This window comes from Vicugna pacos, chromosome 14 (assembly GCF_048564905.1).
Source record: "Vicugna pacos chromosome 14, VicPac4, whole genome shotgun sequence".
Lineage (NCBI taxonomy): Eukaryota > Metazoa > Chordata > Mammalia > Artiodactyla > Camelidae > Vicugna > Vicugna pacos.
Genome location: NC_133000.1, coordinates 12,973,613 through 12,999,517, shown reverse-complemented (window position 1 = coordinate 12,999,517; position 25,905 = coordinate 12,973,613). Strand labels below are relative to the sequence as shown.

The 25,905-nt window shown below is 47.7% G+C and overlaps 2 protein-coding genes across 3 annotated transcripts in view; one reads left to right on the top strand and one right to left on the bottom strand.

Annotated features, from left to right (window-relative positions):
• The window catches only part of LOC102532295 (phosphatidylinositol 3,4,5-trisphosphate 3-phosphatase TPTE2-like), a 98,193-nt gene extending 95,457 nt beyond the window's left edge, over positions 1-2,736 (top strand). For both annotated transcript variants that reach the window (XM_072976165.1, XM_072976166.1), the window contains exons 32-33: positions 828-898; positions 2,458-2,736. In XM_072976165.1, the coding sequence (XP_072832266.1) occupies positions 828-898; positions 2,458-2,566 (180 nt within the window). In that variant the 3' untranslated portion in view covers positions 2,567-2,736. The remainder of the gene's footprint in view (positions 1-827; positions 899-2,457) is intronic.
• A 1,726-nt stretch (positions 2,737-4,462) lies between these two features.
• SLC25A15 (solute carrier family 25 member 15) lies at positions 4,463-24,283 on the bottom strand. Its single transcript, XM_072976167.1, has 7 exons — positions 24,047-24,283; positions 21,161-21,285; positions 15,947-16,205; positions 11,704-11,841; positions 9,362-9,531; positions 8,210-8,368; positions 4,463-7,109 (listed from the first exon to the last, which is right to left on the bottom strand). Exons 2-7 carry the CDS (start codon positions 21,213-21,215, stop codon positions 6,985-6,987), a joined length of 906 nt encoding a protein of 301 aa, XP_072832268.1. The 5' UTR covers positions 21,216-21,285; positions 24,047-24,283; the 3' UTR covers positions 4,463-6,984.
• Between the last annotated feature and the right edge of the window lie 1,622 nt (positions 24,284-25,905).

The window sequence follows — 25,905 nt, the reverse complement described above, 5'->3', positions numbered from 1 at the left end:
TCTGAATATCATGAGGGTATAATTTATATTGACCTGTCCTAAAATGTATGCCTGAGTATTATTCTGTATGCAGCACATTTCTAAGCCTCAAATCGTCTCATTTTCCTATTAAGTCATCAGTCAGAACTGCCAACAAGTAACTGTGTTGGTCAATGTAAAGCGTATTTGCTGTGCCCTCCTTCATCCCCTGCTTGCTCCCTGTTGGAGAACTTACTATGTTTGAAGTGGTAAACGTGTTGAAGCCAGTGACCTGGGTAGTTCCATGTTGGACGGGTTGCCCCTTGAATAATGGAGCCAGTCTGAACTGCCCTCATCAGTGTTTTTCTAAGCAGAAGCGCTGGTGTAAGGGGCACTAGCCAAGAGGGTGCTGGTAATATCTGGCCTTTGTGATTTTTAAGGGCCATGAGGTAAAAGCACTTTAAGAAATTGTAGGTACTTCTATAATCAGTAATGGTTAACCATCCAGTATAGCTATGGATACTACATTGGGGCATGAATAGGTCCTTAGTATCTGTTTAGCGCTATCCAAACCAGATTAAAAGACCAGTGTCTAACTTTATGAATACCTATCATAGAAGAAATACATTTTCTTAAAAATTTTTGCTAGATAGGGCAAGAGGAAGGAATAGCAATCTCTCAAAGCCTCCTCCTTGATGTCGTGAGTGTAATGTTATAAACTGTAAATGCTGCATTTTCAATAGCTACAGGTATCTGGTGAACATACAAATGAATAAAGAAAGCAATTTTAATCCCTTTGGAATGATTAGTTCTTGGTATCAATTTTACTGTGAAAAATAACCTTTTTTTTTAAACCATGTCTTTTTTAGGCTCTTCCTCGATACTATGACAATTGTCCATTTTACTTTTGGTTCCATACATCTTTCATACAAGATAACAGGTACGACTATGATCTAATCCAGTAGAAACAGCCTAATCCTCCATGTCTTTATAACGCATAATGGAAAGCCTTTTACAGACTGCCATAAACTCAATTTATAGAAACAAAAAAAAAAATCCTCAAGATACCAATCTTCACTGCCTTGCTTATCGCGATCTGGTTTTTAAAATATGGTTATTCTTGAGACCCACTGTTGCATTATCCTCAAGGCCCATGCCAAGGGGCTGTGCTATACATTAAAACACACTATAATCAGATCTTGAGTGTGGTAATAAATCCCTCCCATGGAAGTTTAATATGAGTCTGCTCAGTACCTTGAATACGGCAGGTCCTCAGTGTGTGCTGATGTACTGGTAACTGACTAACATCAAATTCTATCTCAAAGTAAGGCATCGTCCAGGGAGGCTTCAGTTATTCTAGAAGCTGACTGACACATTTATATCTAGGGCAGAAGTTGTAAGACACAGTAAGTATCAATGAAGACAGCTTTGAAAATCATTAATAGTCTCTCATTTAAAATGATTCTAAAAACTGAGTAATTTTTTTTAAAGTAATTATTTGAAAATTTTCCCAAAGAACTTCTACCATATCTGGAAACTCACTCCTAAATCTACAAGTTCCCCACTTTGAGTATTTGTTCTGTGGTGCTGAAAAGTTGAGATGATTTTTTAGCACCATACCATCCAATACAAAAGGAAAAATATTCCAAAAATCATACAGGTGAGTTTTTGAAGTGGCTGTGATTGTATGTGGCGTATATATAATAGTTCTTATGACATACAATACTAGCCTTTTCTTAAAGTGTGAACTTCACCTAATTCCACCTCAAGTCCAGAAAGGCAACAGTGAAAGAACAGCTGGCCCACACACCTATAATGCACACACTGTTAGTGGATTTTGACAGAGTGAACTTTGAATTTGAAGGAACGTTTTTACCAATTTTTCTCCCTAAATGTATACAAACTTTGACTCAGTCCGAGCAAAGTCCCTCAAATAGATAATGGGGTGAAACTTCATTTGGTGCTACACCTTCCTCAAAACTGGTCCTTGCTAAAGGACAGCTTTTTTTTTTTTCCTTTTAAAACACTGTTCATATATTGGAGGGGCAACAAACTAGATCACATTTCTCATTTTTATGGTTTATAAAGATTTAGCTTTTATAAATTTACCATACTACTTGGCAAAGTTGTTTCTGTTAGTTATGGAGACTGTTAATTTGCCCCAAATGCCAACTTCATCATTTAAAAGGCACTCATTTTGTTACTGGGTTTTAATATACATCTAGTCTGCTGTCACATATAGAAATTAAACCCAGATGTTAATTCCTTAAAAGGCAATATTAAAAGAATCAGCAGCACACTGTCACTGAAGGTTATGACATTCCGTGTCTTAATAGAGAAAGTGGGAGAGCTGGCTCTTAGAAAGCTAACCGGACACCAAGAAGGGGCTGAGACTAAAGGTGACCAGCAAGGCTATTTTTTTTTTTTTTTAATTCTAACAAGGGTATCCAGCAGGGCTTTCCTGTTAGCCCTAAAATGTAATTTTTTTTTCTATTCTAGGTTATATCTTTCAAGAAATGAACTGGATAATCCTCATAAGCCAAAAACATGGAAAATTTATGATTCAGATTTTGCAGTCGAGGTGTGTTTTGATGAAATTAAGTTGTAGTTATAACCAGCAGTATCTGATTAAGTGTAGTCCCCACTTCTAGGATAGAATCGTAGTCTTCCCAATCCTTTCTACATATTTATAGCTTTTAAACCTGTTTCCTTACTGATATATTTATGTAATGTACATGTTCTTGATACATCTATTAAATATATATACAAAGAATGTCAGCGGCGGTATCTTTTTTGAAGGAACATATACATTGTTATACAGAGTTTTCATCTGTATGGAGATAAATTTGAAACAGTACACAGAACCATCAGTTACCACTTTTAAGAACTCAAAATGTTCATATAAAAATTGAGATATTTAAAAAATTAATTTCCCCCAATACTTTGGGTTTACTTCATTTGCTTATATTTTTTGGACAAGTATGTATCCCCTGCTTTGTTTCACATTTATAATTTCAGATATTAGACCGGCAATTTCTAACTCCTTCCTCTACTTGACTTCCAAACTGTTAAGCATCAGAACGGCAGCAAAGACTGTTTTAAAACCCGGAGGAATGTTCACACCAGCAGCCTCCCACCCTCAACACACGCTTTTCTCTTGCTCGCCAAGCACTACACAAAGCTTAGCAAGCTTCCTTTAATTACACACACAACTTCGGGGAGGTCAGAGAATGTTGGTAAACATGAAGGATAAAGACTCTTCCGGACCTTCTGCTTTTGTGTAACATCACAAGTGAAATCAAAGGAATTATTTCCACAGAGGAATCTAGCTTTTAAACCCCACCACCCCTGCTCCAAACCAGCTTCACCTAAGCTTGGGAAACTCTGCAATAAGGTCACCCTTTCACATAGACACTGGTTAGTCCTGTGCCCACAGGGAATCATTTTCTCTTTGGTTCCAGGTGCCATTTTATTCTAAGTGCCTTTGCTGCCACTGTATCTTAAGGCCATAATTGGCCTTGAAAATAGTTCTATGTTGCCTTTCTTAGAATTATCCTTGTCTGAGTGATTTTCCTGTCATTGGCAAGGCTCGCAACAATCAAGCCCATGAAAGGTAGCAACCAGTGAGAACCGGTGCCTCTGCTGAAACACAGGATACTCATTCCTGAGAAACCTTGCATTTTGCAAAAAGCACATGTTAACAAAATGGTTTTGTGGGGAAACAGTTTGGGGCAGGACACTCCCACTAAACGTCGTAACAACACACTAACAAAACACTTGCTGCTCAGGTTGGCAGCGCCAGAAGGTCTGGAGGAGGCATTTTTTTAAGGGGAACTAGAGTGATACTTTACAGAGAAGGGCTGGCAGGTGCCAACCTGGCAGAGACGGGTAGAGAGCTCCCAGCTGCCACCGTGCTGGCATGCAAAGCCAGGTAGGTATTTTTCTCTCCTGCAAAAGCTGACAGATGGTCCCAGCTGCCAGTGCAGCAGCCCAGCTGAAGGCATTTTGCTTTTCTCACAGAAGTTATCATTCTACTCCCCATAACATGATTCCCCTTGGAGGAAAAGATCGTGGAGGAGCATGCTTTCAAAAGTTACAGAAACGTGTTCCTTTAAAATTCATGCAGCAATAATCCGTGGAGGGCAGATCAACTGGCCGGCTTAGGTGAATGGGGGAAAAAAAAAACTTCACTGGCTTGGTGAGGAGTAAGATCTTAATACTGGCAAAAATTGGGGAACCCCAACTTTTAAGAATCTTGTTTTAAATAAAGATGACAACTGGGATTTCTCTTCCCTGGCCCTCCAAGATGCATCGAAATTTCTGGCAATTATGAGTCGTCACACCTTTCTGCTTTTGCTCATAAAGAGAACTTACTCAGGGCCTCCTATGTGGTTGCTTTCCTGGAGCCCAATGTGAATAATTCATTGAACAACTTAAGAAACTTACACTGTAATCTATCAAAACGATACTGGTTTTCTTGAATAGAATTTACTAACACCTGGAATAGAACTATCCAAAACTTGGTACCAAGAAGTTTATTTTAAAAAATAGAGTGGCATCCTGGCAAATCAGTCACATCACATCCACAGCCTGGTGGAGGGAGAGAGTAATTCTAGCCGGCCAATTTTTGTAACTGCCGTGTATTCTTACCAATTTAATAGCTATTTTACATCGGGAATCTTGCTGACAAAAAATGCTTGTTGCAAAAAACCCGCCACCTCAAAATATTACCTTGCATGACTCTTAAACGTTCCTGGACAATTGGTTCTTAGCACGTATGCAAAGTACCTAAACAAAACAAATCATATAATAGTCAAATATTTGGCAAATAATTTAGTGACAGAACACAAGAATTTCTTTGAACATAATATTTCAAGTTACTGTTTTTGTCTGGAGTACAAATCTGAAGTGGTACAAACTGTACCCAAATATTGAATCATTAAGCAAATAGAAGGAAAAAAACCCCAAAACCTCCGACTTCAGTTTCCATTCCTTACTCCCACTCATTTGTACTTGCCTCAGACTGTTTCTGCTGAAGATTTTTGGTTAAATCTTTACAGGACAACACGTGAGAAAATCTAATGCCAAAAGGGCCCACATGACAGGGGCCCCTGGCCTCTGAAGCAGGTTATCTCCTGCCGGAAGCCAGTCCCATATTTGCTTCAATCTAGAGCTGTTCAGATGAAGCACCGCTTAGCAGCTACTGACCATTTAAGTATGGAGAAAAGTAAGGTAGAAAGATGGCTTTCTTTTCGAGGAAAGGCAGCGGGAAGACCAGGCACGGCTCTGAAGCACACGGGGCACAGCCCCGGCACGCCCCCGACCCCCAACAATGTCTGCAGCACCCTGCCCGCCAGCATCTTGCCCTCCTGACCCTCCTGCTCCTGCCATGTGGCGGAGTTACCAGCAGATTCACGGGGAAAGGGAAGCTTGCAGAAACCAGAGATTTCACGCAAGGCCTCCATCCTGCCGATAGGGACAGATGCACTGGGGTGGACTAGTCACAGGCCAGCCCGCTTGCTTCGGCCATGCAGGCTGCCTGAGAACACTTTATCAGAGAGTCCTCGGTGGTCTCGGAGCAGCAGAGCAAGGACGTTTGCTTTAGTGCTGACCAGGGCCCTCCTACACCAGACGGCCGAACGACTGCCCATCCCAAGTCTGCAGGGATCAGAGGAATGGGGCCTATCGTTGCTAGCGCATTCATACGGCAGAGCTGAAGACAGTTACTTCTCTTTCACCACTTTAAACAGTCACACCCCATGGACCACGACACTGAGATTCACTGATGGCCAGTCCCCAACGTCAAAGGCTCTAACAGTGTAAGAGCCTGGCGAGGAGGGGTCAGGGGGCCTGGGACAAACTTCAGCCTGGGTCAGCCCTGACACCACTCACGTGGAGTGCAAGCACTACGCTCCGTCTGGTTCCGACCGAGAGGAGAGGACTTTGCCCCCGAGCACTGTCACTCTGCCCCCAGACAGGCAGGGAGCCTGGGCCTCTCCTGGCTTTGGCACTCTGCTCCCTGGAAATTCTATTTCTGATTGGTGGAGCCAAGGAGGGCATGGTCCCAAGTGGCTCAACAGCCCAGAGGTGGTCCAGCGGATTACTCTGGAATCCCACCCAGGCCAAGACCCAGAGACAGTAGCTCGAGGTGGCTGTCAGCCACAGGGTCTTCACAAAGCACAGCACCACCGGCCCCTCCCCTCAGCCCCTTCAAGCTCCAGCCCAGCAGAGGGAGCTCCCTGGGAGAGGAGGAGAAGCTGGCCAGTGAGGGCCACGCTGCTTCCCAGAGGCCTGCAGCTCTAGGCCACACCCAGTAATAGTCTGAGTGTGGGATGTGACCCCACCTAGACAATGAATAGCATGGTTTTCATAGGAGAGCATCTTGGGAAAACCCAGGATGCTTACCTGAAACTTAAGATTGCGGAAGCCACACCAGGATGCAGGTATATTCTTCTCTGTAAAATCTAGATGGCTGTCTTAAGTTTTCAAGCACCACAGGAAAACTTCTTTAAAACTTCAACCACTTAATATAGTGTCCACACGAGGCAGATTTTAAAAGAGATCCTACATCTAGACTGGACTAAGCAACCATTTATAACCATCCTTATGAAACACGGTTACCTCTGGGCTTTTCTGGTGAGATCTGAGATGAAACACAGAACCAAACTGGGCATCACTCACAACATACAACCATCCAAACTGCATGTATACGTACAGGTTTTTGCAAAAGCCCTGATACAACTATAGTTAGCCTTTCAGGTTAGGTACCTAGGGCCAGCGGCCCACCCTATATGTCCCACCGAGGACAAGAGCAGCAGTTTTTCTATTTCAATACAATGATGGGCAGAAATTACATGATGTAAAATACTCTCCTATAAAGGTTAAGATTTAAGGTATAAGAATGGAAGACAAAAAAAAGTTCCTGTGAAATCAAAGCAATTTCACGTTGGTCTTGTACTCCAGGAAACCCTGAGATGGACTACGGTCCTCAGCACTTGTCCTTGGCTCCACGTTTTCCACAGCACCTCAGTAGGCTTCGAACTGGCTCATCATCAACTTCCTGCTGTATTCATAGGCCAAAAATAGTGCCCCGTTGGCAGGGAACGCGCGAATCATGGTAGGTTTCAGTCCAGAATATAAGGCCGTTATTCCTAGAAAACAAAAGGGTGATCAAAGACTGAGATTCCCCCTCCTTGGAAATTTCCCATGAACCCACACAGCACAGATATTTTTACATTAACAAATCCAAACAATAGTGCTAAAAACCAACAGTGATGGAACAGGTTTCCCCGGGCTAACGGAAATGAATAGACTAGTGGAAGCCAGGACAAATGTCAGGTCTCCCAGCAAAGCTGGCGAGGCTCAGGTAACACACACCAGTGCTGTTGCCAGGTGAACTCCTGGGAGATGGAGCAGGCAGAGGGGAGCCTCACATGGGCAGACAGAAGGCAACCACAGAGCCACAGGGGGCAGCAGCTCTGCAGCTTCCCCTGAGGGGGAGGACTATGAGGCAGGCCAGCAGGAAGGGCACTGAAGTCAGAGGCCTGTTTCTAGTATTCACACTGCCCAAGGTGATTCTGAAGATCCAATCGGATAAAGGAGGGGCAAGCATTTTGTGAAACGAAAGTGTTACGCAAATTTAGAAGGCATTACTATTAATAATATACAAGATACCTGTGCTGTACTTGGGACTAAATCAGTTTCTGCATCCTGCTACTGTGCTCGCTCAAAATCAAGGCCGACAAGTGCACAGCCCAAGTTTTAAGATGTCTAGTGGATGCTGGGCAGACAGATCTTTACTCACTAGTGGCATAAAGTTGGCTTTATTCAGCAGTTGCTTAGTGCGTTTCTAATTCCAGAAGTCTTAGCATTAAGGATGGACGTTTTTTAAATTTCTTTGTCATTCCGTTAGAGATCCTGTCCTGACGCTATTATGTAAAACAAATGGTACTAACTTCAAAACATCTGTCCTCTTAGACAAAGTTTGTATTCTAAAAATTCCCTCCAGGCCATTTAGAAAAAAGAATCCTGGCCCCAACCCCCGGGGGTTGGGAATCAGAATTTTAAACATTCATGAGAATAATGAAAGTAAGTTACAGAAAGGGGTTTCGAAATGAATCCACAAGTGTGGGATTATAGACAGTGCTAGAAAAAGGACACGAGGCAGGGGGAAGAGAGCCGTCACCCATCTGATCAGCCCCGAGAAGACGGCAGCGAGGTGACCTCCCCTGGTTCTGCAGCAGACACTCACCTTCATTCTTCACAACACTTATGAAGGTTCCAAAAAATCCTGCCTGTTTTCCAGACATGGAAAGAACTTGGATTCTGGATTTGATACAATCCACCGGGTAAACAGCAAGCCACAGGCAGATTCCACCAAATCCACCGCTTAGCATCAAAGGGACAGGGCCTAGAGGAGGAAATTAGCAAATGGTATTTTCTCTCGAGAACAGCTGATGTGACATTTCCAGAGGGCAATGCAATAGTGGCTGCAGGTAGGGGCAAATACCAAAGCTGTAGCTCGGGAGCACAATTCTTGGAGGCAACTGTCAAACCGTCTGAGAGCACAGGTTCTGTGTGGTAGTCTGGGGCCATCCCTCAGCACACCAGACAAGGGGCACCCTAGTGAGGGCGGGTTTAGGCTGGTCTCTGTGGCCCTCCTGCCCCGTCCTCTGGAGGCCTGGCCCACCCAGAACCAGCAGGCCCCCCGCACATGGCAATGCCCTACCGTGAGGAATGAGAGCAGAGGCCACTAAAACACAGGCTGCATCTTTTTCCAACCTCCTCACTCTTAAGAATTTTAATATTTTAATGCCCCACAGCCTTGATTCTTCCTTTACCACGAAAAAACAAAGCTGTCTTACTAAACACAACAGTTAAGCCTGGGAGCTTGACTAATCCCAGAATAAGTTCAAAACACTGAAGGGAGGTGTAATCACTCATGTGAGCCCAACATGGATAAGGCTGTGTCAAGCAGCTAATTAGGATAAACTAGAAAGAACTACACTTCTCATTGCTCTCAAAACACTATCCAGATTACCAAATGTTTTAAGCTTATTGAAAGATGATTTATAGGTGATTTCCCCATTTGCTGGTGATTTCCCATAGGCGAATAATGTCTGTATTCTCCCCTAAAATGGATCCAGAGCAAATGAACAAATGGTATTCTCGTAAAAAGTGTGGGATGTCCTGCTCCAGCCTGTCTAGAGGCAATCACGAGGCCGGAGGAAGGTGCTGGTTACCACCTGCTGCCACGATCCTCTCCAGCTTCCAGAAGCTCCCCGGTGCCCGGCGGACCTCCCCCCCAACACGGGGCGCCGCGCATGCAGAATCCACAGCGGCCACACCCCTGGGAAGCGGACACCATCCAACCCAACTGCGCGGTCCCCGCGAACACGGTTACCTAATTCATCTTTTGATCTCCCTGATGCAAAAAACGATCGGCTCAGTTCATAGCCACCGAAGAAGAAGAAGTAGCCGGGCACTTCTCTGAGCAAAGTGCTCGACAGCCCGTGGTAGAAGCCCAAGGGGCCATCCTTCCTCAGGATGCTCTTCACGACGGACCAGACTGTGCTGGGAGGAGACACGGGGTGAGGGGGGCGGTCAGCGCAGGCGGGGAGGGCGGACCACAGCATCGCACCCGATCAGCGGACCTGATGAAGCTCTAACCGCAAGCGGCTGATGTTATAAACAGAGGAACCAAAATTCCGGGAATAAAAGGCTTCCTTCTGTGGGAAGGAAGTCTCTCAGAGAAACAGATACAGTTATTTTGTAACAAGTTTTATCACCTGAACTCTCCTAGGATGAAGAGATTTTATTAAAACGGATGCATATATTTCTAGAAATCATTATCAAAGAGCCAATACCCATTTTTCCAACAGTGACTAAGTGAAATTACAATGATAGTGAGGGTTGTCCAAACTCAGCACGAACAAAATGGTGTTGTTTGTGCCCAAGCCCTTCCCTCCCTTGATTCCTATCTTCTCAGCCTTTTCCTTTGATCTGGTGTGTTTTAGGCAATTGGTTCCAGTGTTTAGGGTTTGTTTTGTTTTCCGTTAGCCTGGGGAAATGAGCAAATAACCTTAAGTGTTACTTAAAGGCAAGACACAAGAAATTCTAAGAGCTGAGCTACAGCTCCTGTAAGGCCGGACGCACCAAGAATTTAGTTCTCAGAGAGGTTGGTGTGTAATGATTTTTACTCGAGACGGATCAGAGCCTGCGGTAGCTGGAACACAACACCTTCCGTGCAGGGGCTCCTCCTGACTGTGTGCGGGTGGCAGGCACTTCCCTCCAACCCAGCAACAGTGCTGGAAACCACACGCAGGAGCTCAGTGAGCCCCGAGAGCCTCACTTTATTCCCAGCAGGTGACCTGGCTTGGACTAGGAAGGATCAAGGCAACCTGCTTCTAAGGTTCTTCTAACCCTCCCTCCCAGGCAGTACCCATTAGCCAGGCCCTGCCTGCGGGACCCTCTCCTTCTATAGAACCAAGTCATCCAACTCAAGACAATTAGCCTGCTTCCAATCCAAGTCTTAACCCCAAGCTTCCATAGCCCTGTGTGGGCACTGCTCTACCTGAGATGCAGTCCAACTCCATATTAACTTTTCTACAGAGTGTTCATCTACCTAAATCCTTTGGATCTAACAATCACTTTCTTTAAAAATACTTTAAACTACTTCCAAGGGCTACAAGGACAACTTTCCGGGGGCTGTTAAGGTTCTATTTCTTTACCTGGGCACTGGTTTACAAAGTCATGTTCATTTTGTGACTGTTTACATAACTGCACACTTAAGACTTCTTATGATTTCTGTGTGCACTCCTGTAATTGTGCGGACACTGTATTTCAATAAAAAGCTTTAAAGACACTTTTGGACTTCCAGGCTCTGAATAATACATTCAAACTGGTTGTAATGAATCTCACAGGTGCACGAAATAGGGCGCTATGACAAACCCCATCCTCACTGGAAGGAAACTGGTGACTCTGAAAAAGGTCAACTTATCTACTGTTTTTTTTTCCCCAGCAGGTTTACTGGCTTTGAGTTAAACTCAGCCATACCCCTGACCAAACTTTTTGTCAGTTAAGATTAAAAAAAGCAAGTTTTCAGATTAACAAGGATAATAAATTGCTTTTCAGTTCTAATAAATCACAATAAATCATATTGTACGTACATACATTCACAGGGTAATGAGAATCTGTTTTTCAAGACAAAGTTGGAGAGAGAATTACTGAAGGCTTGCTATGCTTACGAGGGTTTTGATGAATGTTTTCAGAGTGTGAGCCCCTTGTAGGTACACTTGCAGGATTAGGGAGGAGGCGGAAGGAAGTTATCACCAGATCTGGGGGGATGAGCCTGAGCGCCCATGTGACACTGCGGAGCCAGCAAACACTCATCTCAGAATCCAAACCGGGACTTAGGAAATCTCAGCCCTCAGTTCCAAAGGGGCTGCTCTCTGCCTCCTGGTACAGCTAGGGGGTCACACCTTAGGCTCTCCACAGGCCAAAAGGGGTATAAGCTCCTGCTTTGCCACTTCTGGGACATTAAATATTTATCTGTGACATTCTGTGGGGTGAGTCCAGCCATCACAGACAGTCCGTTCAGAAAATTATCCTCTGACTAGTAGGAGAAAAGTATTTGGAGTACATAAACCATTTCTCTGCCTCTAGCTTTAGGACAACGTAAAGTTTAAAAATACTCGCTACACCAAGGCAACAGGGACCCACGGTTTGTGCCCGAGCAGTGCTTACTTCTGGCTCTTGGCTATCCTTCCCGACGTCTCCATCTCGTACATGGTCTGTAGGCGGCACTTCACGAGCTCCGTGGGGCAGAGGACCAGAGCAGCAAACGCAGAGGCGAAGGAGCCGGCGGCTGCGTTCTGCAGGTCACTGAAGGGACACAGCACAGGGGACAGTCACCTGCCCGGTCACTCACTCACCCGGTACTCAGCACACGGAGACACTGATGGTAGAGGAGGGCGGAGGGAGGGGGAGGACACTTTTTCCACATCCAGCAGGCACCTGCTGCTTCCTCTGAGGACTCTACAACCCTGAGGTTGACAGCAATACCCTGATTTCCATATGGGGAAAATGACTCTTAGAGAGGATACGTACTGTGCCCAGGGTCACACGGCTGCAAAGTGGCAACACTAGGATTCAAATCCAGGTCTGTGTGTCTGCCAAACCCACGCTCCTTTCACTAGTCACAGGGCCGGGGGCTGCATGTTTGTGTCCCCCACCCCAAATGTCTATGTTGAAGCCATAAGCCCCAGTGTGATGGCATTTGGAGTTGGAGGAAGGCCTTTGGGAGGTAACTAGCTTTAGCTGAGGTCGTGAGGACAGAGTCCTCATGATGGATTAGTGTCCTTATAAGAAGGGACCAGAGGGCTAGCTGGAGCGCTCTCCACCACATGGGAACACAGCAAGGCGTTCCTCGGCAGACCACAGAGAGAGCCCTTACCAGATACCGAATCAGCCAGCACCTCGTTCTTGGACTTTGCAGCCTCCAGAACTGTGAGAAACAAATGTTTGTTGTTGGAACCACCCAGTCCCTGCTATTTGGTTCTAGCAGCCGGAACTAAGATACACAGTGACATGGAAAAACCAAACCAAATATGAAAGGATGAAAAACTTACCCATGGTCCTGCCACCTGAAAACACACAGTTAATGCTTCAGTGTGTTTGCCACTAAACTTTAAATAAACTAGGTTCTGAGGCCAACCCTCTGTGCCCCAAATCCAGCCTGGAGCAACCACAAGTTTAATGTAACTGCCACAGATGAAAACCCAGGATAAGATTTTAACCCAAAAGTTGCTTATCAATAAAAGACTTCCCAGGTCAGCTGATGACCTCCTGGACCTCAACCCAGGAAGGTACGAGACGGGTGCAGTGGTGCCACAGAAGAGGGGCGGCCAGTCTGCAAGCTCAATGGTTGTAGGTCAAATAGTGAAGCAGGAAATCTAAACGGAGTAATGATGCCCATAAATACAAAACTAGAAGAATTCATCTCATCTCATGTGGGTTTAGTACCACCGGCCTCAGTCAGGCTGAAGGCTGTGAAGCTGGAACCCAGTAAGAGTGCAAGAATATGGGGGAACGGCTGAGAAACAAATTCCCAGGAAGACTTCTGAGAGTTCATGGGGGTCAGAAAAGGACACCCCTTCCAAACCCGGGGACAGTGTTTCATCACACAAGCATCACTGGCACTTGGTGTGGACAGTCTTTGGCTGGGCAGGAAGGACGGAGCTGCTCGCAGCAGGACAACTGGCCCCGACACTCTCTTGCTAAATGCCAGCATCCCCGCTGTCCCTGGAGACCAGGACAATTCTCAGACCTCCAGAAGCCCCTGGGGGTAACCCCTCGCCGCCTCCCCAGGTAGAGAGGTCCCCTCACAATCTGCAAGCAGAAGCCTAACAGACCTACCACTTTCAACTGTCTTCATGTTCCAACTGACTAATAGTTACAGAAACTAATGGCAAACGTTACTACAGGCAAACCTCATTTTATTGCACTTTGCTTTATCACAGTTTGCAGATCCTGCGTTTTCTTAAAAAATTGAAGGTTTGTGGTAACCCAGAATTGTCAGATGATGGTAAGCATTTTTTAGCAATGAAGTATTTTTACATTAAGGCATGCACATTGCTTTTTAAGAAATAATGCTACTGCACACTAACAGACTATAATCTAGTGTAAACATAACCTTGTATGCACGGGGAAGCCAAAAGTTCACGTTTACTGAGGTGGCCTGGAACCTGACCCGCAATGTCTCCAAGGTGTGCCTGCTAAAACCAATAGCTGCCTCCCATCTTGGCCCTGATTTCCTTCTCCTGGGTCCTGGCCTCAGTGCCACATTTGGACATGAGGCAGGTTCCTAGGGCCAGACAGCCTGTTACATACCCAGGTCTCAGAATAGCTGGCTTGGAGCAGGCTTTCTTTCAGGAGGAAGACACTGCTTGCAGTATGGACTTCCTTTTGACCTTAGAGATTGCATGTCAGATGTTCCCAGTGGGGAGCCAGAATCTGGCACACAGCTTTCTAGGTGTGGGAACCTCCCCACGCCATCCCCTCCCATCCTTCCCACGTCCCTGACTGAGCTCATTTGTCAAAACCAAAGCTTAAATGGTTTCCGCTGTCTCTCCACCAGCCTGCAGGGCCATACTTGGCCTCCCTCAGGGACTCTCTGTCAACCTGCTGACAGGCCACAATTAGGGTCATTGACTGGCGTCTGCCAAGTCTGCAGGAACAAAGGTGGCATCAATAAATGCAGACGTCTATTCAGTCCGAGATGCAGCAACGCCTGAACAATCCCCAAGCAGTTACAGGGCAGCCGCAAGGCCGGATCAGCTCTGCGGTGGACTTTGGCTTTCTAATAAATACTTTCCTTGGCCAGTCGGCAATAGCTGTTGGGGATTTTGTAAGAATCAACTGTTTTGTCACCCACTCAACAAACACGTATCTGAACACTCCTGCTGTGTCAGACCCCGTCCAACCAAAGGTGGAAAGAACGCTGCTTGGGTAGTGCTCAAACCGGGAACAAATATTGACAGTATCTCTGCGGAAAGTCACAACAGGTGCTCACGAGCAGTTCTTTCCTTTTGCTGCTTCTGCATAATTATTAATCTTTTCTCTAGACCTGACCCCTACGAAGCACTCTGGAGCCCCACCTGTGGTGTGCTGGAAAGAATGCTGGATGGGGGTTCTGAAGACATAAGCCAGAATCCTGCTTCCATCACTTATTAACCCAGGGGTCCTCAGGACGTCAGTGCCTGCACTAGGGCTTCCCCATCTCTAAAACAGGTGCCACTGCCTGCCCGGACCCTCTCACAGGACCGTGGTGAGGGATAAAACAAATAAATAGAAAAGACAAGAGTGCTGGGTTGGGCTGAGGGAAAGAAGGTATCTTCACAGCAGGACCTGTGGTTGCCCACTCCCCACCCTCTCCCCCGAGCTGTCCTTTTCTCAGGATTCCACAGGAGACCTAAACTCCAGGTCTCCCCAGCTAGCGTCTCCCCCTCGAGTGGGAAGAGCTAGTCACAGCAGTGCTCTTCCTGCCCGTCTCCACCGTGCGACGCCACATCCTGCTGGTTTGTTTTCCCCGTGTTTCTGTACATCCTCTTCTTCCCGACCCCTCCCTGCTGGAAGGTCCCAGGATCCTGTAAATACTGTCTCCCTGAGTGATTTCATCCAATCCCAAGCCTTTAGAACACAAGTTCCATCCATCAGGATAGGATTCTTGCTATAAACAGGAGCACCTCCAGGAACCCCCAGAGAACACTTCTGTACAAAGGGAACCTACTTTAGTCACAAGGAACCTGTAGTTGGAAAAGCTTCAAATTCCTACCAAAACCACCAATAAGACAGCCCTTTGCAACCATGCAGCTAATAATTTTAAATGACTTAAATCAGTGTTCAAAGGGGGGAAGGCTAAACACCCTAGTGGTTTCCAAATTCCTTTATGTATATATATCTATATCTGTATAATAAATACCCAAGAGATGGCCAAGTACAAGCCAAAGTCTGATGTCTGGGGCAGACTTGGCCAAGGGAACAGTCAATTCACCTGCATCTTCTCAGAAACTCTGATCTTTTCTAAAATTCCAAGTTTCTCCTCAAATCGATTTCACTTTTTAAATACTCTGCATTTTGCTGATGACGTGGAACCCAAAATTCAGGTCACAAATTGCATCCACGGTTTAAGTCCAGCACTTCTGCCCACAGAGAAGTGGCATCACCAGCAGCATTTGAAAAGCACCTTCCTGAAGAAGGGAAGGAACGCGAGGGTGGCTGGTTCTCTGCGGTGGAATATGGGCAGCTCTCCTTTTGCATAATTCATATGTGTTTTCCCAGTTTTATATGATGGGATGTATGACTTCATAATCAGAGAGTAGTTTTTTAAAAAAGGAAATGTTCTTACCCCGAAGGTCTCATAAAAGTTTTGACTATGCAAATACTATTTTTTAAACAAACTGAAAAAGTGTCAGTGACCTCCACTCACCTCAGCTTTGCCTGCCTGTCCAGTCCAACCACCTTCCGTACCACCTGCTGGCAGAAGCCATAGCACATGAAGAGCACGGAGTTCTCGGCGATGTTGGCGATCAGCGCGGGGCTGGTCCCCTTGTAGAAGCCCCGGAAGCCCACCTGGGAGTAGGTCTTCAGGCAGCAGTCGGTGAGGCCCCTGTACAGGTTGGGGAACGTCTGCATCTTCACCTTCATTGTGTCGAAGGGCTGCCCAGTCAGCACACATGCTGTGCCTCCTGCAACCAGGACAGAGTCTGTCCAGCACTAGTCTACAGCTGTGTGTCAGGGTGTGACCTCGAGGGCCCACAGAGACGAGGGACAGGCGGCCCACCCTCGGGCTTGGCTCTGCATCACCTCATTTTGACCTCTTCCTCCCTGAAACCTTCTAGCCAGTCCAATAAAACTTCGAGGGGGTCCCTCCTGTGCCTGGCACCCAGCTCCAGCCCTAAAAGACCTCACACTGCATAGGAAAGAGAGACATGTGTTCAACAGTCAAAGCATAGGATGCAAAGGTGTGACATGTGTCTAGGAGCATTGGGCAGAGGGAACTGGGCTCAAAGCCTGACTCTGCTGTGAGATCTTGGACAAGCAATGCAACTTCTGAGCTTCATCCCCTATCCAATTAGCATAAGGATTAAATAAAAATGGAAGAGAAGGTTTAACATAATCGCTACTACACAAGTGGCTAATGATTAGCAGGTAACTTCCACATAAAAGGAAGGGGAGAAGAGTCCATCACTCTGCTTTGCCTGATGCCCAGTGGTACTGATGACTATCAGAAAAATAACAGAGGAATAGGACACAGATAAAGGAAACAAAGAGTCTGACTAGTCCCTGAAGAGCTCAACGCCTGACCCCTTATTTGGAATTTACCAATTAATGATTCGTAATCAGACAGGAAATGGATCGGGACTTACCTTTGCTTAGCATAAACCATTTCTATGCTTTCATACTGTAAGGGTATTAAATACAGCAAAATCTAAATTGCATCCGATTACTTCAATAAAAGTTCTGAACGTAAGGAAAAGAATGAACTATAAACACTGTAATATCTCCAGACCCTGGATGGGGTCAGCATTCGGGGAAGTCCCACTGGCTAATGCTTCTGCCTCCCCTTGGGCCTGAGACATGCCCTGCTGTGTCAGGAAATGTAACCATAGGGTGGGGTTATTAAAGCCTCAACAGAATTGAAGAGAAGGCTTACATAAAATAATAAAGAAATGCGATTTCATAACTTCGACATAATACATAGTTACTCCCACTAAGTTATGGACAGTGGAGATGGAGGGAGGGCTGTTAAGAATAACTTCCAAGTAATTATTGGCAGGTAGATAGCTTCAAAAAGTCTGAAAACAATTTGCTCTCTTCTTTGAAGCAAGCACAAATATGATTTCTGCGATCCTATCACCACTGATCCTTTCTTCTAGGGGAGCAAGGGCACATTTCCGCCGCATTTCTGCCTTATCTTGCCTCACTGTCCCCAGCCCTGAGTTGGCGGAGCACAATTTAATGAGATGTTACTATAATTAGTTATTCTCTCCCAGGTACTGATGGGCTAGAATCAAATAAGATCCTACTTACAGCAAAAACAATTATCCCCAAAGAGGTGAATGTCAGAATTTTTAAAGTGGGTTCATAATTTTGAAAACCTAGATGCAGCTAAATGGAACAATCCATTTAATTCAGAGCATTAATATTTTTACTAGAGGTTGCCCACATTTTAACCCAATCATCCTGAACAGTGCAGACATCTGGGTTCCTACAAAACGCATTTGTTGCCTATCTGCACCAGTTACATCTCCAGCAGGGAGAAGGTAGGAGGCTCATGAATTTTCAAATGCTAGCTCCAATTCCCACCCTCCATCCATGGAGGAAAGCTAACTTCCTATGTAATGTCCCATACACAAATGGCACAGTCATGGCATTCACTGTGCCCGCCTCAAGGGGGTGATGACTATTCTGAATGTCAGCACCAACTCCTGAGACCCAGCAGGTCCTCATACCTACCAAGTCAGTGAAGCTGTGAGTAATTTATAGGGGTTAACTCTTTCGCCACTTGCTGAGAGCTCAGACCCTAAGACCATCTCAGTCTCCTTAACAAGTGGAGATGGCCTCTGCACTCCCGTGCGGGTGTCACCGTTGCACTTTACTCTGCGGGAGATGCAGAAGTGTCTTGCATCCTACACTCCACCGAGGTTGGGGTTCTGGATGTTCAGTCTGACACAGTGGAGCCAGCAAATGACAAAGTGTTGAGGAAATCCACCAGGGCTGGGACAGTGATGGCGGTGAGGGAGGGCAGAGGTGGACACGGAGAAGCAGACCTTCACCCAGAGGGACCTGGTCCACCCTGCCCACTCAAGCAGAGGGGAAAGTCTCAAAGCCCTGGAGGCAATGTTCCACTGAATGGCAGAGAGGCTGTCATTTTCAAAATAATTCTAATCAAAAAAGCTTTTGGTTTGTTGTTAATTTGGCATTTGAGATGATCAATGATCTGAAATGCCACATTTCCTGACACTACTTAAACAAGGCACGTTTGCGAGAGAGCAGTTCATGCAGAGAATGCGTCATTTTATAGTTGTTCAACTACCAAATCTTAAAGTGCCACCAACGTTTACATTTAAGGGGATTTAACTCTTGAGTTCCAAGTTGCCTTATTTCAATAATTTATCCAGTTACCTAACTATCTTCTTCAAATCCTCCCCAACCCAGTTCCTGGGGCTCTGGATCTTTTCCTGGAATCTCTCCTACAGCAGCTTCAGATACTGACAGCTTCCCTGTGCTTTAGAGCAGATGAGCTGGGTTGCAAGACTGCATGGTGGGGGATATTTGATTAAGAGGAAAAGGGGTCACACACACACAGAACACAGGGGTGCTACACCTGTATCACCTCAGACCATGGCTGCCTCCCTCTGCTCCCACACACATCACACCAGTTCCATGGGTGGGCTGTGTCCACATAACACTAGGGGTCCTCTGCACCTGGAAGGAAACAGGGCGCTATTACAGGCCCCATTCTCACTGGAAGCAAACTGATGACTCTGAAAATGGTCAATTTATCTACTGTTTTTTCCCCCCAGCAGGTTTACTAGATCTGGGGTGATAAGCCTGGGTGCCAGCAAATATTCATCTCAGAGTCCAAACTGGGACGTAGGAAAGCTCAGCCCTCAGTTCCAAAGGGGCTGCTCTGTGCCTCCCAGTACAGCTGGGGATCACACCTTAGAAAAACCCCAAAGCCCATCAGTTTCCCCGACCAGAGAGCCGGGACAGTGAAGGCTCCAAATGAATCCCCACCTCCGGGGGCACTGCTGGCCCATTACATGGTATTAAAACAAAGACGACAGAACAAGGTAAGGAACCAAGCAACCAAGGTGCTGGCCTTGTCTTTACACCACCTAGCTGTGTAACCTTGAACAAATTCACCATCCCTCTCGGGGTCTCTTTTCCACACATACAATGAGCATTAGAGCCAATGGTCTCTAAAGGCCCCTTCAAACTCCATCTCTGAAGACAGAGGCCCCTTCGAAGTGGGACTGTGGCTTCTCGGTCCCAGAAAGGGAGTTCCCATGTCACTAACAGGGACCCCCTCTGCCCAGCCCCAACCAGCCCGGCACAGGCTTAGAATACAGACCCCCTGCAGGGGAGCCTGCTGTCCTTGGAAGTTAGACAACCGGGGCGGGGGCGGCACTACGTCAATGAGGGGTGACCCTGGGTTACCAGCCCAGGAAGGCACACCTACCCAGTTACCGGGAAAGTGAAATGCTAGCATGTACAAGGGCCTGATACATGTTTCTACTAGTGTAAAAAAGCACGTGCACAGGCAAATATCTTACATAGCCAGGCTCCCGACAACACTGTTGCAACTGATACCTTTAAAATTTACTGAATGTTTTAAATGTGGCACTCCCGTAGCTTTTCCTAGAAAGCCATTTATGGGCAGGTGCTTTCCTTCCATCACAACAGATCCTACGTCTTTGATAGACCGACTGAAGGACATAAAATTCCAAGAGCTGAGCATGCCTCCTCCTGAAGCGAAACGCCCTCCTACTGCGGAGACACATACCGAGCCCAGGCGTTCTCAGGAGGGTAAGAGGATGCCAGAGGCATTAGCACCCCTGCAGTGTGGTGGGGGGCCTGGCGGCTGCCGCTCGATTCCATGGTAGGGTGAGGGGCTGACCCAAAGGCATGCGGCAGGCAAGAGGCCATGGGGGGAACCAAGTGGCCCTTGCTCCCCTGCTCCTTGTGGCCTCTGACCTGGCAGCGCCCTTGCTTGCACTTCTTATTTGTGTGGGCAACACGCTGTCCCCAGCCTTCCTCATGAGACTGCCTTGGCTGATTTCTGGTTCACAGGGAAATACTTTGATCTTCCCTGAATCCACAATTTCTTTACAATTAAGAAGACAACAGGATGAGAGGAGGTGGCCCTCTGACTGCCCTTGATTGGTTGACCCAGGAGTTCCTAAGGCTAAAAGGACAAAGGCCAACCCACACCCCTGGCCTCTCCACTCCGACTCATTGTAAGAAATCAGTGCAGGAGGCAAGGGGAAGCCAGGATTTTCACCTGGGAAGTATGAGCTTTCCAGTGCTCCTCCAGCCTTAAAATAATCCAGGAATCTGGAGAAGCAATCAAATCACCATCCAGGTACTTCCAGTTCTGTCCTTTGTCTCAGCCTGAGTAAAGGCGACATTTCTAAAGAGGGGCCTGCCTGCTGTTGCAAGCACCACCCAGGACAATTTACCTGTGCCCCACAGGGTCAGAGTCTGCCCTAGGCTCGCTCCCTGGGCAATCCTGGGCCTCTCCTTTCCTTTCAGGGCAACTGCTCCCTGGAGAGATGACACAGTGTTATTTTCACACTGCCAGGGCTCTGAAGACTGCCAGGCTTGGAGCAGAATCCGGCACGACCCAGCCACGCGGCAACAGACAAGTGACTTCAGTTCTGAGCTGTGCTGTTTTCCAGCTGTAAACTGGGGACATTTGCACCCAGTCCCCTGACTCGGTTTTAATATCATGGGAACTACTCTACCTTCTGCTGTGCTCGGAAGACAATATCACACTTGCATTAAGTGGATTCATTCCGGGGTTAAAGCATATTGCTTCTGGAGTAACAAAGGTAATGCTCTCACCACGCTTTCACTCGATCTCACTTGTAGAAGGTACTTGAGGAACAGAGGATGGGGTTTTCTTTGGGGTTACCTGCAGCCCCGGCCGTGAGGTCAATGGCGGCTTGGATGGCAGGATTGGATTTCATGTCAGCCCTCTCCTCTGCTACACTCCGTGGAGGACAACTCTCTGGAGCTTAGGGTGGGCGCCTCATACCCCTGGAAAGAGGCAAGAGTTCACCATCAGTCGGGCCTCTGCAGCCCCACCTTTCTCTAGGCCTGCTGCCTAGATACTGGACCTGAACTTCTGAGAACCAGGAAATTGGCTCTACATTGATCCAAAGGAAGGGGTTCAAGGTGTCAGAGCAGCTTAAAAAGCCCACAGATCATAACCCTTTCCTGAGTAGCAATGCTACAGCCACCAGTGGAGACATTTCAACCAACCTTTTGGAAACCCTCAGAAACAAACACCAAATGAGCGAGCCAACCAGACACCCCCAGCGCCATCAAACCAGGCCTTTTTAGAGGCCTAAGTTACACTCTCAATCCACTAGGCTCTGTTCCAAATTCAGACAGCAGCCTGTGTCGGGACCCTAAGAGGTCACAAAACAGAAGGTCTGGAAAGGAATGGGTTAGGAGCTCTGCCCAGTGACACACACCTGGGTCTGAATGCCTGCCCTGCCACCAGTCAGGTGGCCCTTTGGGCCTCTAAAGCTGGAGGTCCCTGTCTAGACAAGGTGAATAATAGAAGTACTATCATTAGAATACAAAGGCAATCACAAATAGCCACATTAGACAGAGGATGATGAACTGTGAATACACACGAGTTCTTAGAGCACCTACGAAGCCAGCACCAGTTATTGTCATCAGCCCCCTCCAGAGCGTCTCAACCGTAAATGTGCACACAAATCACCTGGGGACCTTGTTAAAATGCCAGTTCTGATGCGACTGGCCTCAGGTGGGACCAGAAATGCTGTCTGCCTAGCATGTTCCCAGAAGAGGTTGATCACTCCCAACCACATTTTGAGAAGCAACACCTGGTCCATTGAGTCCCTAATTTACTTGATAAGAATCACCTGGGACACTTGTTAAATATTCAAATAACCAAGTCTCTCTCCTGGAGGTCTTGATTCAGTAGATTGAGCTGGAGCCTAGAAGTTTGGGAAAATCCGAGTCTACTTGTCTACCTTTAGACAAAAATCAATCATTGTTGAGACATGGTTCATTAACATAAAAATTAAAATAACCAATTCAGCAACCAACTCTGTATGGTTTTCAAACTATGTCACTGACTTATGCATGAATAACAAGGAACACTTTTTATTCATCACACAGAAGACCTGTGTGATCCCAAGTCAGGCCACCTCTCAGAGGAGGGGGTGGGTGGGCTGGATGGTCGATGAATGCAGCCACCAAGAAGTTTTTTAACCACTTGAAGTATGTTGCCAAAGACCAGACACCAAGAATCTTCCTTTCTTTACAAAAAAAAAAGTTTAAAATCAGCAACAGCAAGAAGCACAGTACTTAATAAAGCAGCTAAGACATACAAAACACCAATTTCATGTGACTGGTGGGCCTGGGGAGACCGTACCAGCTACCAAGGTTGATAATACAGTGGCCATTCCAAATCGAGAGAAGGGTATCAGGGTCCTAATCCAGTCTCCTCCTTTTCCAGATGAAACACTGAGGCCAGAGGAAGACAAAGGCTTGTCCAAGGTCACACAGCAAGTCAGTGTCAGAGAGAGGACTCAAGTTTTGCCTTTTGGGTCTGTGCCTATCAACCAAAACATAATTCCAGAGTATTCCAACCTGGCCAAAGAGAAAATGCCCAACCCTGCATTTTAGAGGAAAGTGGAGGCAAGTGGGGAAAGGAGTCACACAGACAAGGCACATCCAATGTGGCCTCTCAGAAAAACCCCAGGGGTTCATTCCCTTGGGGGTGGACGTTCCTTTCCTAACTTGGAGAGGCCCATGGCAGATGGTGCTATGTCATCAAAGTCAATTCAACCCCTTTAGGTAAGTCAAACTTAAACACATCAAATCCTACAAATAACTACCTGTAGAATTACTAGAACGATAAACAGTGATCGGAAGTAATGGATTAACTCAGGAGGCGTGGACAATTATTTCAAGTTACTCATAGCTTTGGCTTGAAGAAGACAAGTGGCTTCAGGGAGGCAAGATTGATCAGCATGAGTTAAACTGCTCGTGAGCCATCGGTACCACTAGAATCGAAATAGAAAAACTGAATCCTGCCAGCGTCCCTTTATGCCTCTTTCAAACTACACCAGAGTCCGAATCCAGAAGAAACAAACAGCGCCGACTGTACATCTTTCTTGCTCCTTGGGGAAATTAATTTCCCCTGTGGGGAATCCGAGGAGGCCGCATTCCTTACTAGGTAACAGGAATTGCTCCGGGAAGATTCCAGCTTCAGGCCGAAGCCGGCGTAGGGGGAGGCCGCCCACCACCCGACTGCCCAGACCGGGGCCCAAGGGCGCTGGGCAGCCCCGCCGGGCGCTCCTGATGCGAGGGCTCGGGAGCCCCGTCCGCACAAGGGGCGGCTTGGGGAGACAAGTTCCAACTTTGCCTTTCCGGCTCTCAACGTTCGCTGGCTCTGCCCCAGCAACCTGCGAGTATCTCCCATTCATAAGCACCTCCGCTCTGCCCAGCGCGGGGCTCAGGCGGCGCGGAGCCGCGAGGCTGCGTGACACGACCAGGGGGCAAAGGAGGGCAACCTTTTCCAGCAGGGGACCACTGCGGGCAGGAGGCCGCGGAGCCCGAGGGTCTCCGGGGATCCCCGGGCAGCGCGCGGGAAAGGGGCGCCCGCGGATCCCCGGGCACGTGTGCGGCGCGGCGGGCCCGGGACCCCGACTGCCCGGGAAGGTCACGCCGCCCCGGCGCCGAGGCCCGCCCGCTCCCCGCTCCCTCCTCCCGGCCGGCTGCCTGCAGCCCGCGAGCGCCCGACCCGGGCCGCGCTCACCGCCGCGCCGGCCGGCCACGTCCCGTTCGCGCTCCGCCGCCCGCTCTCGGCTCTGGCTCGGCGGCGGGGGCGGCCGTTTACACCCACGTCGGCCGCGGCCCGGCCCTCGGCCCCGCCTCCCGCGCCGGACGGCACCCGGCGGGCCGCCTCGAGGGCTCAGGAGCGCCCCTGCGGCCGGGCCGGGCGGCGCGGGGCCGGGGCCGGGGCCGGGGCCGGGGCCCGGGCGCCTCCTGCCCGCCCGGCCGCCCGGGAAGCGGAAGTCGGCGCGGTGCGGCGGCGCGCTCGGGCCGGGGGACGTGGCGGGGCCCGGCGCCGGGAGCGGGCGGGGCTGGCGGGGCGCGGGGAGCCCGACCGCCGCGTCACTCTCCAGCTTCTCGGTTCCCGCAGGCCGTGGGAGCTCGACCCCGGTTAGACCGGGGCTGGGGGTGTCCGCAGTTAGGACGAGTGACTGAATATCCTCGCTGGGACCCCGGGCTCGAGGCCTAACTTTACATTATAACTGAGTACGAAAGTACTGGAAAGGTAGTGATGAAAAATAAATTCGCTTATTGTCGGTTAAAAAAAAAATCACCGTTCTGCCTCCCGCGAGGAAATCTATCTCCACCGATGAGTTTGGGAAAGCGCCCTCACCGATGAAAACTGTAACTCTCCATTAGCCTTTTAGTTCCTAATGAATTATAGGCTATTTCTATGGCTCTCTGGCATTTTATTAAAAGCAGTATTCAAGGGATCTGCAGTACAGGAATTTTCTCTAGTGTCCTAGACAAAGAGGTAATACCCACTCATCGGAAGGGTCTTGGTCTATTACAGACACCTCCTCACTGTAAGTCACGGCATTCCGAGTGTTTTGGTTCAAATTCATGCATTTATTTTCCTTTTCTACACAGTGTTTTCTATCTTAAAACGTGCTATCGTTTTCTTTTACAACTTTCTGCCATGTTTGGATGTGGTGTTGGACTACTGCCGATGTAATTCAAGTGATTTTTGGCGAGGGCCAGTGACAAATATTTGAGGTGAGCTGTGTTAGTCTTTGACATGGATGCAGAGCCGGATAGACCTTCCTGAGGGAGGAGGTGCTGTGAAGGTATCAGAGCTCCTGATAACCGGGGGCCACTCATCGACACAGCACAAGACTGCCTTTTCACAGAATCAGCACTTTAGAACTCCAGCCTCTGGAACATAATTTAATTACACAAACAAGCCAGAGAGTTTGAGTGACTTGCTCAAAGTGACATGTAACCTAACTAGTGGGAGGCAGATCGGGGAGCAGCACCTGACAGCTGCTCATTGTAAGAGTCCCAGGCTTCGGAGTGCTTTGATTCAAACTTCATGCATTTATTTCCCTCCGGTTATAAGGTCCTAGAGGACTAGGACTTTCAGAATCACCTGACCCAGTGGTTTTCGCAAACTAGAAAGATGAGGCCCAAAGGAGCTGAATAGGGGCAGGCCCAGATCTCCTGTTACAGGTTAGAAAGAGCACTGGACTTGGAGCAGGCCACGTGTGTAAAAATCTCTGTGACCCTCACTGAGTGATTTAACCTTTTTAAACCCCAGCCATCACGTGACAGCGTCAGCATCCCGGACTCCTTTGAACCCCCTGCTCTGGGAGTGCTGCTGCTGCTCCAGGTCAGGCTCTGTACTCTCACTGAGCCATCAGCACCCCTGGTAATTTGCCTTGTCTTGCTCCAACCCCTTTCTCTCCTCCCCCCACAAACTCTCATTACTCTCTCCAAGCCTTCGTCAGCTCTTCTCTCCCTCACCCCTCCTTAACAACAACCCTCAGCCTCAATTCTGTAAACTAAGAAGCAATCAGGGAACTTTTGAGCAGATTTTTAACTCCTAATCACCAAAGTTGCCCT